The sequence below is a fragment of the Protopterus annectens genome, chromosome 4.part0 (genome assembly GCF_019279795.1).
Source record: "Protopterus annectens isolate FY-2018-M chromosome 4.part0, PAN1.0, whole genome shotgun sequence".
In the NCBI taxonomy this organism is placed as follows: Eukaryota; Metazoa; Chordata; order Ceratodontiformes; family Protopteridae; genus Protopterus; species Protopterus annectens.
In genome coordinates this window covers 788,337,291-788,353,639 of record NC_056733.1, presented here as the reverse complement: position 1 = coordinate 788,353,639, position 16,349 = coordinate 788,337,291, and the positions used below count along the sequence as shown (strand labels likewise).

Genomic DNA, 16,349 nt, shown 5'->3' with positions numbered 1-16,349 from the left:
ATTTTGTACAGATGGCTAAATAAATCACAAATTGGGTCTGACAGTTGCCCTTTTTGAACCTTACTGTTTTACTGATATTGCATTGTCTATAGTGTGGGTGTGCTCCTCATAAATGGCACAACACTAATTGCAGTGTCCACATTTGCTTCTACCTACAGAATTTGTATCGTTATTTCTATCACTATTTTGGATTTTTCTTTTTAAATTCTTTCCAATTTTGTATACAAAAAGGGGTTCAGTTCTCAATTTATTATGCACCCCCTCACACCGCAAAATATTCCAATTTTTGTATAATACTTTTGACTTCATTTACATAAGGGTTGAACCCCAATATACAGGCCCTGCTATATTTCTTATTTTGATTACTATTAGTAGTATCTTCGTTCATCTCCATAGCCACACCCAATAAGGGTTTATACTTTTTCCCCCATTCTCTTGTAACATCACTAATAAGTTCATTGGGGTACCCTCTTTTTCTAAACATGTTTCCTGTATGGTCAATTTCTTTAACCATCTCCGAATAATCCGATGTCATCCGGGCTGCTCTTATACACTGCCCCTTAATTATACTTTTCTTTTGCTTCCATGGATGATTACTGGAAAATTCCAAGTATGTGCCACTAAAGGTATCTTTTCTATACATCTTTGACCTAAAACCTTTACTCGTAGTATAGATATATGTACCAAGATATGATATACCTCTTTTGTCACATTTGTGGGTAAATTTTAAATATGGGCTGGAAATGTTGAGATTCTAAAAATAATACTATTTCGTCCATGGTACCAGTCAACAATATAAATATATTGTCCAAAAATCTGATGTAACAACTAATGAACTGGTACCATTGATTGGTGAATATATATTCATCCTCCCAATCTAACAGAACAAGATTTGCAAACATAGGGGCACACGCGGCCCTCATAGCAACACCTCGGGTCTATCTAATGTTCACCATCATAATATATATAATTATCCAGCACAATACCCATAAATTCTTCCAATAAAACAACTTTCTCCCATTCCAATTGTGTATACCTCTGTATACTGTTAATAAACCTAGTTATTCCATCTTCTCTAGGTATACAGGAAAATAGGTCGACCACATCAATTGTCAAAAATATGACTATCTTTCCACAGGTGGGGTTTTATCCTGCTCAAAAATTCCCAAGAATCTTTGACAATGTGTGGGACCTTGCTATAAATGTTTTTAGCCATCTATTTCTTTTCCATAAGGAAAGGTCTTACTTTTACTACCTGAAATGATAGGTCGAAATAGGGGATCCTCCATACTTTTATGAATCTTGGGCATCCCCACTATTGTAGTCAATACTGTATGTTCTACTTTTAAAAATTGATACATTTCTTTGTCTATTCTATTATCCATTAAATATTCCTCAAGGTACAAGTCAATTCTCCTATGGGCAATATTTGGATTATAGAAGAGATTTCACAATTCCCGGAATTATTTAATATTTGATACATTTTCTGTGCGTACTCATTTACATAATAACACAATTCCCCCTCCTTTCTCGGGGGTCATTATCCGTATATTGCGATTAGCACATATTTCATTAAAAACTGTTTGTTCTTTTCTACTTAAGTTGTATTTGTATATTTCTTTTTAGTTATTTCACAATATCTGTACAATTCGTCTGTTACCACCTTCTCATATGCCACTAGGGTGTTATGCATAGGGGGAGTGAACTGACTTTTCCCCAAGTCACTTTTAGTTTCATATTTATTTTCACTATGAAAAAATAATTCAAGATTTAATTTCCTCAAAAATTTTTTGAATTCAACAATATCGTCCACTATGTCAAATCCACAATTGGGTACATATTTCATATACCTTTAGCAAATAAAAAATGTCCATTCTCTAATTTATATGTTGTATAATTGAATATACTGAAGTCCCCAAGGGTAAATTGAAACCTATGGGACTGCACTATCTCTTGTTCCACATTTGTTTTTGCCGTTGGTTTTCCATCCACCCCCCTTGGTATGGTACACCTCTCTTTCTCTGTTTGTTGTGTTCCCGATAATCCCCCTTGTAGTCCTCCTTCCATCCCTGTTGCTTCCGTAAAAAATGTTTTTGATTGTTCCCACCTTCATTCTGCCTTTGGTAGCCGACATTCTTACTTTCCAAACCTTGATCCTTCCCTTTGTACTTCTCACTTGTGTTCCATTTATAGGCTACCCCCAATCTGTATTGTTCCACATCCCTCTGCAGTTTCTTACAATGTGTGTGTAAAGATTAATCCTAGAGGAGGTGACATGAAAGGTATATTGGGGAAAGAGAAGTGAAGTGGCAATTATTATTAAATGCAGCCAGTTACCCCGGATTAAATGACTGTATTCCCACCAAGCCCCTGTTAAAGGCCTATAATGGGTAAGAGAAAAGTAATATTAATAGTAGGGTAGGTGTTGTTCCAAGTTGATTATACTCGAGCCACAAGTTTCCCACAGCTTTGTGTGTTTATTGTGAGACACAACTAATAGTTGTATTTTTAACATTAAGTTTTCATTTTACTATGTAATTTTATTACTGAATATTATGAATTTTATATCATGTGTAAACAGTTATACAACTGTTTAGTTATTTTACTATGTATTTTCATGATTTTAAATGGTGGTTGTGTTATGAGAATCCATGTCAGGATGAGTCATTCAGTATCCATGAAATTAATATTCATGAGATCAAATTGGCATATCACAGGATTGGATAATTTGAATTAATTAGTACTAAAGGCTGTTAGTTCTGAAGTCTATGGAGGATAGATGAAAGCGCTTAACCTGATGTACTAATAAACGACAGTTTTGGCATTTTCTCTCTCTCCTTGGAACCGGACACTCATTTTTCACCAGTTATATAGCATTTACTGACTGACAACGTCTAGAAGATGGAAAATATACTCCCTGTTATTAGAGAAATTTGGAAAGAACACTGGAAAATGGATGAATTGATTGATAATATCGGTGGCTACTTGGGCACAAACGAAGGAATGGTGCATAAAGACTCTGTCTTTATAAAAAGCTATGCAAGGAGGCTTGGAAGATGAAGCTTGTAGTTCAGAAATCCTCTTAGCAGAAGTTACAGCCACCAAAAGGACAGTCTTCCAAGACAAAAACATCATGTCGCAACTTGCTGCTGGTTTGAAGGGTACCTGGGTCAAAGCCTGCAACACGAGTGAGGTTAAAAGGAGGAGCTGGGTCCTTGACTGCAGGCCTTAATAAGAAAACACCTTTTGAGGAGGATTTTCATAACCTAAAAGTGAACAGAGAATGGGACTGACTTGCAGGCATGATAATTGAAAATAGCAGCTAACTGAAGCTTAATAGGCAAGAAGCTAGAACCTTCCTTGAATAAGGTACTAAAAAAAAAAAAGTCGGAGACTGGTACTGAAAAAGGGTCAGTGTTTCTGCTTGTGGCCCAAACAACAAATCTCTTCCACTTGCTAGTGTAAACTTTTTGGTGGAAGCCTTCTGCGAGGCCAGAAGAATTTTTCTGATTGGAGAATTAAGCCTGGACTGTCTTCACTAGGGTTGGATGTAAAGAAACCGAGCGGTCAGTGAGAAGGCACAAAGATTTAGATGCTGCATCCCTGATGGGTGAGACAAGAGGTCCTGACTCGGCTCCAGAATTCAAAGAGGACATTTCAGATGAGACCATAGGAAGGGGAACCCCAACCGGACAAGGCCAGAAGGAAGCAATGAGGATAACTGAAATCTTCACCCTGCTTGCCTTCTGAAGGAACTTCAAGATGAACAGAAGATGAGGGGGTAAGCATACATGAGACCCAGTGGCCAATTGTGGACTAGTGCATCCCTCAGGGACTCCCCCGGGGAAGGGATCAGAGCAAAGAACTTACTGCATTTGTTGCTGAGGTACAGGCAAAGGTCGCAGCAAGCATGACCCCAACAGCTGAAGATCTTGTCCACCAGTGACTGACAGAGGGAGCACTCATGCAGAACCAGGAGTTGAGTCTGTCTGTTAAATTGTTGGTTGTCCCCAGGATGTACGCTGCAACTAGAAGGTGGTGTGAAGATATCTCCCACTCCCACACCATCATGGCCTCTCTGCACAAGGGGTAAGCATGGGTTCCTCCTTGTTTACTGATGTACCAGACAACAGACATGTCTGTGTGCACTGCAAAAGTCCTTAAAGGGAGAATATCCCGAAAGGCTTGCAACGTTAGAACTGCTCTCTCTAGGACACTGATATGCAACCTCGTCTTGGTAGAGGACCATGCGTCTTGGACCATATTCCCAGTGTAATGCTCCTCCCACCCAAACTGGGAAGCGTTCGTGGTCACAGTGGCTATAGGGGAGGTTATTCTAGAATGGTCTGCCTACAATGAGATTGTCTGACTGCATCCAACTAAGGTGACATTTCCAAATGGGAGTCAACCTGATGTGAAGGGATAGGGGCTGAAAGAGGATGGAGCATTATGTCGCTAATGTCCACTGGAGAACTGCATGAAGAATCTGGCTAGTTGAACTAACAGAATAGCTGCTATGGATCCTAGGGCTTGCAAGACCAATTGAGGAGGGGGGGGGGGCTTCTGGGCTAACAATTCTTGCACTTGATTTCTCAAAGTGGTTACTCGGTGTAAAGAAAGAGAAGCTATCTTATCCCCTGTGTTGAGGTGTGCATCTATAAATTCTAGGTTCTGTATTGGAGTCAGGTTGGACTTGCTTATGTTTATGGTGATACCCAGAGAATGTGATAACTGGATTAAGTAATCCCTGGCTCAGATTAGCTGATGCTTTGTGGACGCAGTCAAGAGCCAATCGCTGCAAGTATGAAAACACTTGAAATGCTCAGAGTCTCAAGTCAGCCGCTACCATTGCTATCCATTTGGTGAACACCCATAGGGCTGTGGTGAGCCCAAAGGGCAGTGTTCTGAATTGGTAATTACTGACTCCCAGCCAGAAGCGCAGTTACCTCCTGGACCACCTATTTTGATGTGACAGTACATGTCCTTGTGACCAATTGAGCACATCCACTCCTTGTGCAACAGAGGCAGAATGGACTGAGCAGTAACCATTCAGAACCTCAATCTTTTTACATATCCATTCAACTTGATCAGATCCATGATGGGTTTTAGGTCCTCTGCCTTTTTTGGCACCAAAAAAGTGGGAGCAGGTTTTGAATCCTTTTTGTTCAGCTGGGACCTCTTGGATGACTATTTTAGTAACAGTTGGATTTCTGGTGCTGCCTGCTCCTTTTGACTGGGTGGCACATCGGGAAGGCTTTTGGAGTTTGGGGGAAGTAAAAAGGACCAATAGCCTCTTGATATTATGCTTAGCACCCAACAGTTTTGAGTCAAATGGGTCCAGACTTTTGCGTGCAAAGCTAGTTTGCCCCTGACGGTCTCCAGAGACGGAGAGGCAGCGGATTCTCTAAAGCATCGGTTCGGAGGACCCCCTTTGCCTCTACAGGAGGATTCTCCGTGCAGATCCAGGAAAGGCCCATAGGATATGTGAAACCACATTTTTTTGCCTCCACACTGGTTCCTAGTGATGCTTGGCTACGTCCACACAGGCATCATGAGGGAGTGGTTTGATATCTATATGGTTGAAATGAAATCAGTGCTGATTCTGATGAAGTTCCCGGTCAGGGGATGAAAGCGCTCAATCCGGTGGTTTTCCAGTTTTACTATTAAAGTGGATTTTATTGCTGAATTCTTTGGTTGCTGCTATTTGTGTTCGACTACACAAGAAAACTTTTTTGAGAATTCCTGACTGCTGACAGTGTTTTGTACTAGTGGTTCCTAGAGAAGGATCTCGGGGGTGATTCTAACAGCAGAAAGAGTCTTCCCATCCTTTTCACTGCAGGTGAGTGTATCTTGAACTGACAGCCCAAAAATAAGAGCCATCACAAGGGGCATTCACAAATGATGCCTTAAAGGGCTCAGCAAAATCACAGCCTCATCCAGGCATTGCTCCTTAGGGAAAGTCCTGAACTAGCTGCTTGCAAGGTATACTCATGCTATGGGAGATTCACCTCACTGATGAGATGGTGATGGAGAACAGAGTTGTCAGCAAGGGAGAAACTTTTTGAAATTCCTCCACAAACATGAACTGGGAGAAAACCTGAGTTCCTTGATCAGATCTCTATGAAGCTGGGAAAAATGAGTCTGGTAGTTTAATGACCTCAGTGCAAACGTGGCAGAGGTATAAACACGCTTCCCAATCCTGTCCAACGCTCTGGACTCCTTGTTAGGTGGATGGACATTAGCAGTTTGTACTGCCAGCTCTTTCGTAGTGGCTGCCGCCACCACGATGGAATTGACTATGGGACCCTTAACTCCAATGTTTCCTAGCTACAGGGGGTACCAGAAACCTATGGAGTCATTTGGGTATGATGGTGTCCGATTTCTTCCATGCCTGATGGGACACAATCAACCAGTGTGTCAGCTGAGGCGGTCACACAGGACGTAGATGGGCCTGTCCTGAACGCCTCCAAGAGAAATGACTCCTCAGAGGAAGGCAGTTGGGCAGGCCCACCCACCTTTCTGTTTCAGGACATAATTTGTCCCCAAAGGAGAAGTCTTGTGGGGATCAGGGGGATCCTTACCCTCATCGAAATCAGTGCCCTCGGTTAAAGACTCCAATGGGGAGTCAACGTGCCTCCTTTTGCACATCTTTGAGGAACTTCCTCAGCTGGGAACTCTGGTGAAGTACTGGAAGGAGAGGATCCCTCCTGAGCAGGGGAGTTCCTGGAGGCCACTCAAGACAGGAAGACTCATGGCAGGACGAATGGGAGCAAGGCCTGGATCTGACGGGAGTATGAGGGTGGACTGAGGGGCATGTGTCATCGTATCTCCATCTCGGGAGAAAGCCCTCTCCACTATCTGAAGGGTCATAAGACCAGGATAAGTCCAGTCTCTTCAAAGCTGAAACAACCAAGGGAAAACAGGCAGGACACATCCTGGATCCACGCCCTCCAGAAGGGATCAGACCCAAAATGTTGAGTGCAGAGGTGCCTAGGGAAAGGGATGGCTCCAAGAAAGACTGAGCCGATCCCAGTCTCCCAGACCCAGCACTGACACCATGGCTCAGAGACCAGCTCTGCTATGAGAGAACTGGAACAGGGATGGTAAGTGAAGCCTCGGCATCGAGGAAGGAAGCTTCCTCTGTACTGAGCCCGGCACACACAGCAGTCTCGAATCTTGTGATTCCTAAACTGAAGATCAGATTGGAGAAGAAGTTCTGAAGGGTATGGCCAGGGTAGCTCATGGGGATAGAGCAGAGACTAGCCCCATCTGGATCTAAGCCTTGAGGAATGCCATCATCCTGTCCATATACTCTTCGGACCAGCTTCTGGAGGACGTGGATGAAGCTGATGAGGGAGGTTGGGAATGCTCTGACCTGGAAGAAACAGCAGGGGACCTTACCGAAGCCCTCAGATCCTGAGGCACTGGAAACGATATAGAAGCTGGCGAAGTTGGAGAAATGGTAATAACATCCTCTGGATCCGAAGAGGGAGGCAATTTCTTTGGGTCCGAGGAAGTCTGATCAGACAACTGCTTCAACTTCTTAGTCTCAAGAGAGTCCCTCTAGGAAACAGGGAGAGTCCCCTTTTTTGCGTCTTTGGTGGTAGCCAGTGGGGAAGACAACAAGAAGGGGTCTAGGAGCAGAGGAGGGAAGTCATGCCCCCCCCCCCCCCCCAGTATCAAATTGCTTCTTCAGTCGGCTAATGCTCACAGATTAAATATAGCACAAACTGAAAAATCTGCTTTAAAATGATCAGCACCCAAGCAATATATGCACTCCTTGTGGACATCCTGGTTGGGGATTTTGTGCCCACAAGAAGTGCAATGCTTGAAGGCAAGCGAAGGTTTGTCAGTCATAACCAGAAGCCTGCCAAAAACAAACTGTCAAACTTGACGTAACAGAAACAAGGTTACTGACAGACCCAACTACAAAAACAACAGGTAAGGTTAAGGTCTTAGAAGTTTTTAAGTTTTAAAGTGTTACAGTTTAGGGAATAAGCTGTAACTAGTAAAGTTTTTTTTTTTTTGTTACAGGAAAGGATCAATTACACAACACACACTAGAATGAGAAGAAATAAGAGAGGGAGGACTTTCAATACAATCTAAGCAGAGTATAGCAAAACATCCCAAGGGAGACCCATGTCCAGACTCCAAATCGGCAAATATATGTGATATTTGGGTGGATGTAGAGCATTGAGGGTAAGAGGGAGGAGCTGGAGAGTCTGATCCAAGTCGGCGGAATGTGTTCGACCCAGATGTGAAGGTCGGATCTGAGACCCTACCGTGAAGAAGAATGAAGAGAACATCAGATCCACGTGTTTCAGTGAAAAGCAGCAAACAAGATCTGAGGTAACTGGGGTTGGTGCACTGTGGGTAACGGAGAAGTTCAAGAGTTCTCGAATGCCATGAGCTTTAGCAATGGCATAATCAGATATGAGAGATTGAATCCAAACCCATCAGTTGAGGATAGAATGAAAATTGACATATACAGTGTTTCACTCCACCTGAGAAAAAGTTGGTGCATGGAAGTGTGTGGCTACACTGGGCTTGGAATTCTTGGACACTGCACCATGTCTGTCACTGGGAAAATGGAATCTTTGGAAAAAACTAAGACACCATTAAAGGTAGGCTACCGTGCTAAAATCTTACTAGAACCACAAAAGTTAAGTGGGCTATTAATGCTCACCAAGATGTGAAGAAAACAAATGAGAAAAGTATCCCACAGTGGTTTCTTCCAAAGCTGGTAAGGGGAGGTAACACATTCCAATATGCAAATACAATCTAGCAAAGTACTCTCATCACATGTACTTATGTTTTACTAGTTAATTTTTTTATATTATGAAAAACATTCTAATTCATTTCACTTTCATTAGACGAAAAGTGGGAGCATCTGTGTCTCAAACTAGCATTTATGCTAAAGAAATGAATTACCAAGAAAAATTACTTACAACTTGTCCTGCCTGATGGATCTTTTCAGGTTGAACAACTCTTCCAGAAAGGGAAAGTAATTTAGAATCAAATCCTAAACCCCAATCTCTCAGTTGTTTCTGAACATTATCATCCCTAGTTAAAATTAAAAAAAAAAAAAGTTGTATTTATGGTTGGAAAAAATTCCTAGTTCCTCGCAAAACCAAGTACATATAAAATTCTGAAATAAAACATTATATTGGACAGTGCAATACATCAATCAGGACTGCAAAGCTAAAAAAACACTTAGGATATTTAAAAGTAAACCAAAAGAAACGGCAGACAATTCTATTTCAATTACTTTCTCATCACTTACGTTTTAAGAAAACAAGCAACTCAATTCGATAATAAAATAAATGAAGTGCTAAAAGTTGTCAAAATTTTCCTTTACCTTACCTTTTCAAATCCTTACTCTAACACAAGTATGTCTAGACCAGTTTGCTTTGCTGTTCTCTACAAGAGGATCATTGCTTGGTTGACTTGGCTTGGAGTCATCTTTTCCATTTATCAAAATTCAAGAAACTTTCATGACACTCAAATACACATCACAATATCAAATGCCAGATAAATAAAAGTTATGCACTCACCATATGTTATGTACTCACCATAACGTTTGATGTGTGTAGTCCATCTCGCATTACATTCTTACCCGTGGGTTCGGAGCCGAACCTCGGCTCCGACTCTGCCATACTCTAGCTCGAAGTCTTCAATTGGCTCGTGGCTAAGAGGTATCCCATCATGCAACAGGTCTATTCCCCAGATCTTGTTTGCTGCAAGCTCTCACACACACTGAGAACAACCCCCCCCCAACAGAAAGGACTACTGACACCTAGAGACAATACCTCCAGGAGGGGGAAGAAGGGAGGGTTAGTAAGAATGTAAGGCGAGATGGACTACATGCATCGAACGTTATGGGGAGTACATAACTTCTTGATGTTATGTGGTCAAATCTTGCCTTCATTCTTACCAGTGAGACAGCATCCCTAGCACCTTGACCTTGGCTGGCTCAGTGAAAAATACTCGAGCACTGTGGAACTAAAGGAAGATCTGCCTCTAGAGACCAGATCTAATTTGGTATGAGGCAAAGCCCATGTTGCTGCAGCACAAATATCCATAGACATCCTAGCCTGAAAAGCAGTTGAGGTAGCCAAAGATCATGTAGAATGAGCCTTCACTTTAAAGGGTAATTCTTTGCCACTGGAAGCATAAATAAATGAAATGCAACTGGAGATCCAGCGAGACAAGGGTACCTTAGAAACTGGAACCCCAAGTCTAGTGTCTGAAAATGAGACAACCATTTGATCTGATTTCCTGAAATCTTTCATCCTATGTAAATAGAAACGCAATTGTCTGTGAACATCCAGCTGATGAAACTTAAATTCTGCCTTGTTGGAGAATTCAGGAAAAAAAACACAGGCAACTCAATGGATTGGTTGATATTGACAACAGAGGCAACCTTTGGAACAAAAGAAGGGTTAGTTCTTAAGAAGACCCTAATCCTGGTGAAACACCAAATAAGGTGGTCTTAATCGATAACGCTTGGAGTTCAGAGACCCGCCTAGCTGAAGTTATGGCTACCAAGAATACGGTCTTCCTTGAGAAGAACTTAATGTCACACGTAGCTGCGGACTCAAAGGGAGTTGAGGTGAGCTTCTGTAGTACATAATTGAGGTCCCATGGCATCACTGGATCAAAGACTGGAGGTCGGAGTAACAATGTCCCTCTCATAAAAGCCCTGCAAAGCCTATGAGCCATAAGGGTGGGCTCATTAGCAACGTGAAAGGTAGAAATTGCTGCCAATTGCACTTTAATGGTTGCCACAGCTGAACCTTGACTAAACAGTTGAGAAAAATTCCAATACTGCAGAAATAGGCGCTGTATAAGGATCAATATGTCTCTTACTTATTCCACTTACTGGAATAAATCTTCCTGGTAGAAGGCTTGTGGGAGGATAATAGAATATGGACCACTTCCAGGGAAAAATCATGAAGCCTAAACTAAGGGCGGAACTGGAGCAGCCAAGCTGTCAACCTGAGGGTCTGGATGGAGGGATGGAACTGTCCTGACATACGAGTCAGAAGATCTGGAACTGGGTCCAGAATCCAGGGCTTGTCCATAGATAAATTTGAAGGAAGGGAAACTAAATCTGATGAGGCCAGTGTAGGGCAATGAGGATCATTTTGCTCCCCACAGACTGTGCTTTCTGAATGACCTTTGATATCACAGGTAACCGTGGAAAGGTGTAGAGAAGACCGGAGGGCCAATAGTGAGCCAGAGCATCCCTGGGTGTCTCCCCCTCCGGGGAGATAAGGGTGAAGTAGCTGCTGCATTCGGCATTGAGGGGGCTGGCAAATAGATCGCAAGACTGACCCCATCTGTGGAATATCTCTTACGCAACATAATTGTTCAGGGCCACTCATGAGGCATTAGGATAGCTCTGCTCAGCCTGTCTGCAATCACATTGGACTTCCCCGGTATATGCATTGCAACTAGAAAGCGTTGGGAAGAAACCGCCCACTGCCAAACTCAAAGTGCCTCTCTGCAAAGGGGGTATGATTTGGTTCCTCCCTGTTTGTTCAGGTACCACACCACCGACATGTTGTCTGAGTGGATTGCAATTGTCCCTAGACGGAGAGAACTCTGAAGTGCTTGCAACGCTAACAGCACTGCTCTCATCTCCAAGACATTGATATGCAAATGGGTCTCGTGATCCTGCCACGTGCCTTGGACAGTCCTGCCAAGATAATGCCCCCCCACCCGATCTGGAAGGCATCCGTGGTCACCGTGGCAACTGGAAAAGATGGTATAAAGGGCTTGCCCATGTTGAGATTGCTGGCCTGAAGCCACCAGCGTAGATCCTGCTTGCACGTGCCCATAATCAGAATAAAATGGAAGAGTGGGAGAGGGTACAGTGACCAGTGGGCGAAAAGCAACCACTGAAGAACCCTCATGTGTAGTCTGGCAAGGGGAACTAGCATGACCATGGCAGCCATGGTCCCTAATAACTTGAGGACCACTTTGCCCCGACCTTCCTCAATGGTAGTAAGGTGTAGACATGCTGTTGTAGAGCCTGAATTCTCTCTTCTGGTAATAAGGCCCTCATGAGTACCGTATCTAGTTCAGCGCCAATAAAAGTGACACGCTGCGAGGTCAACAAGGCAGATTTTTTCCAATTTAGAGTAATTCGTAACTGTTGGCACAGTGTAATGGTGGTGTCCCTGGTTTGTAACAGTAGATGCCTGGTGGTGGCAGAAAGGAGACAGTCATCCAGGTACGTAAACACTTAGAATCCCCGACGTCTCCAGTGAGCCGTTACCACTGCCATGCATTTGGTGAACACCCTGGGGGCTGTGGTGAGACCAAAGGGCAGAGCGCAAAAGTGAAAATGACTGGCTCCCAGCCAGCAGCTTAAATGATTTCTCGATGCCCTGTCCATTTTGATAAGGTAGTAAACATCTTCGAGGTCGATGGAGCACATCCACACATCTTTCCCTAACAGAGGGAGTATTGACTGTAAGGTGACCATGCAGAACATGGACTTTGGTACATGAAAGTTCAATCGGCGGAGATCCAAGATGGGTCTCAGATCCCCTGTTCTTTTCGGCACCAAAAAGAATATGGAGCAAGTCCCTACTCCTACTTGGTCTGCGGAGACAGGCTGGATGGCTACCTCTGAAAGCAACTTTTTTATTTCTAAAGTTGCGGAATCCCTGTGACTGGGTGGAACGTCTGGGATTCTCTTGGATGGCGGGTGAGGAGAAGAGAAGGGGAAATGATAACCTCTGGAAATTATCTTTAAAACTCACTCGTCTTGGGTGACTTCTTGCCAGGCTTCTGGGTATAAAGAAATGTGACCCCTGACCAGCTCCAGAGATGCACAGTAGGGCCTCCCTTCAGGAGCGCTGGTAGGGAGAACAGCGAAAGGAATCACAGTCCCCCTGGTTACGAGGGCTTCCTCTGTCTCTAGGGTGGCATCTACCTGAATTTCCACCCCCTTCCATGCCTCCGGAGGGGGAATCACTGTGTGCCCTGAAAAAACCTCTGCGACTTCCTGAACCACATTTTCCCACCCTTCTGGCCCTTGGGGTAAGGTCTAGAAGGCATGGAAAAATGGACTCCCATGGCAGACAGGGTTTTTCCTTCCTGCTCGCACCTAGTGAGTGTGTTCTTCACCTTGGTCCCAAATGATGAACCATCAAATGGGGCATTTGTGAACGTAGACTTGAAGGCCTCCACAAAATTGCATAGGCGCATCCAGGGGTGTCTCCTAAGAGAATTTGGAACCCGCAGCCCTACTCGCTCTGTCGGCTGCATTTGAGATCAGCCTCATGGAGGAGTTGGTAAGGGAATTTAGGGTAGACATCTGTGAACTGACCTTCTGTGCCACGGCATTAGAAATGTTACTCTGTAGAGAATCTCCTAGCTCTTTTAGGAGATCTCTCTGGAGCCTCGTAAAATGCATCAAGTAGTTCAGTGACCGCAGTGTAAAGGTCACTGAGGTAAACGCATGCTTCCCATACCTGTCCATAGCCCAAGACTCCTTGTTAGGTGGATGGACGGTAGACTAAGTTTCAGCAAGCTCCTTATTGGTAGCTGCTGCCACCACTATAGCATCTACTGGAACGCCTTTAGATAGATACTCCTTGTCAGAGGGGGTGGACAAAAACTTATCGGGTTTCTTTGGGACCGGTTCCACAGAGTCAGGAGTTTCCCACACCTTTCGACAGACAAGATCTAATAGATCGAAAGGGGGAGAAACCCAAGAGGGTGGAGGGTTGAGACACGAAAGCCTTCAGGAACACCGACTCCTCATCAGAAGGGAATTTGGATGGCCAGCTGCCTCTCTGCTTCAGGATCTCCAGGATATCTGAAAAGGAGATCTTCAGAAGATGACTTGGGGACCCCCCTGACTCCTCGAGGTTGGTATCAGACGTGAGAGACTCATCCAAGGTGTTTCCTCTTACACAATCTCTTTCTGGCGGACTCCTCAGGCAAAAACTCTGGGGAGACATCAGAAAGTTGGGGACCACTCATGGAGGAATCCTGAGGCTTAGGGTCTCCGCTGCCCATAGATAGAGCGTGATACGAAACTGACACCGGTGCTGGAGGGGGCAGAGTATCGGTGCCATAGGATGTAGCTGACAACCTGGCCAGCATACCCATAACCTCAAAGGCTGATCCCCCTGGCTCTGAAGGCCGACTAATTGAAGATGAAACAGTAGTAGCCCTCGGCGTAGAGGAGATGAGGTCCAAAGCTGATGTCTGGTCCAAGCACACGAGCTGAAGCACAGAGAAGAAAGCTCGGAACCGACGAAGATCAATCCGAGACCTCCCCCTCGGGTCCGACTAGAGAACCGTGAACCCTCGACCCTGTGGACAGAGCCGACGGGGTCGGAGCGGAAATCGAACAGAGAGGCCAGGCGAGGCTACTGGAAGCAACCTGACGGCACTGACAACTCTGTCTCCAAAGGCCGAAAAAGGCTTGGAGGAACAAAGGATGAAGAGGCCATAAGCTCCAGAGCAGACTGGGTCGGAGCAGAAATCAATTTAGCCAACACCGATGACTGAAGCAGTTTTTTCCTCACCCTATCAACGTCCTAATCAGAAAAGGTCCTGGAGGACCTGGAAGAAAAAGTAGGAGATCTGGATCTCCCTACAGAAGGGGACTTGCGTGAAGGAGAACCTGGTTGAAAAACTTGAGACCAGCTCTGAACCAAAATATCTGTGACTGGCTCCGAAAGGCTGGGAGCAGATACAAATTAGTCATCAGACTACCTTCTTTCAGCACAGAGGGCAATGGAACCGAAGAAGGAGAAGCTGTTCTAGCAACTTTCTCTGGTGGCTCCGAAGAAACAGACTGAGCCGGACAGCGCTACTTGGAAGTCTTTTTGTCCTTTTTAGCTGAAGAGGATAATCACTGGAAGACTTAGCCAAGTCTTCCTCGGAGTGTTTAAGCAGTCCTTTCAATATGAGCTTGTTCTTCCTCTCCTGTAGCACACAGGGACTGAAGGAATGACAAAACAAGCAGGACACTGAGGTGAATAGCCCCCAAGCAGTACACGCACACAGACTGCCCATCAATTAAAGACATTTTATTGCTGCATTCAACACACTTTTTAAAGCCCGAAGGCCTGTGTTCCTTAGGATCAATGGACATGCTGAAAGGAACAAATTTGTATGTACACGCACACTAGACCCAACTAACAAAAAACAGAGCTTCTAACTCAAACGGCCCAGAAACCGGTGGGAAAACAGGGAGGACTAGGTCCTCTAACTCAAACGGGCCTAGCCCGGGGAAACAAAGGTAGGAAAGGACAACTAGCCAGACAACACTAAATGCTAACAATGTAGCACCAAACCAAAGCCAACACAGAAACAATGGGGAGGACTAGGTCCTCTAACTTAAACGGGCATAGCCCGTGGGGAAAGGAAACGTACAGGATACCCAGTCAGACAAGGGCACAAAAAAACAGCCAGAGAAACAAATACAGGCAGTAAAATACCACTACCACACACACAGAGCTATGAAAATATCTTTTTCGAGCAACAAGTCAACAGTTTATAAACATTTTATAAACAATATACTTAGCCACGGCCAAAAGAGAAACCACGTCAGAGTTTAACGAGTGGCAAACGAAATCTGGGGAATAGACCTGTTGCATGATGGGATACCTCAGCCACGAGCCAATTGAAGACTTCAAACTAGAGTATGGCAGAGTCGGAGCCAAGATTTGGCTCCGAACCCACGGGTAAGAATGAAGGCAAGATTGGACTACATATCATTAAACCTGTGTTGCTGATTTTCATTCTTCCTCAGCTCACTGGACTTTGATAGACTCAGCCACTTCCTCCATATCCTCTGATCCAAAACTCAAACTCCTCCCATTAACCATAAAGCCCCAACAACCTAACATAGCTCAGGTAAAGTCTGATGCCCACATAAGTTAATGAATAACACCTTAAAGGGACAATCCCAGAGTTTAAAATTCGGGTCCGCACTAAAGTTGAGCAAAAACACGCCCACTTTACTACGTCACTTGAATTGCCACCCACAGTCTGTTTTTCCTGTGTTTCGTTAAATTCCAGTCTTCTTTTTCCTCCCGGTGTCAACTGCTATTTCTTTTTCCGTTCCTGTCGGAATTAGATCTTTTTTCCAGAGACTTCACGTCTGGGACTTCAGTTACGTATTAAATCTTTGTTTTTTCAAACGATCGTTCACTGTGGTTCCTTTCTGTAGGAACCACAATGAACGATCGTTCTAAAAGCAAACATTTAAAACTAGAAACATAGAGCGTCCAAATTTTTGCCTCGTATTTTTGGTGTGATCCTCGTGAAACGTGTGCTTTTCATCCTCGATAAAAGCGTGTTTTAGCCAGTTTCTC

At 44.2% G+C, this 16,349-nt stretch overlaps 1 protein-coding gene across 1 annotated transcript in view; it reads right to left on the bottom strand.

The window, feature by feature from the left end:
* The window catches only part of LOC122800343 (piwi-like protein 1), a 785,589-nt gene that overhangs the window by 45,348 nt on the left and 723,892 nt on the right, over positions 1–16,349 (bottom strand). The window contains exon 12 of the mRNA XM_044069792.1: positions 8,949–9,063. Within this exon, the coding sequence (XP_043925727.1) occupies positions 8,949–9,063 (115 nt within the window). The remainder of the gene's footprint in view (positions 1–8,948; positions 9,064–16,349) is intronic.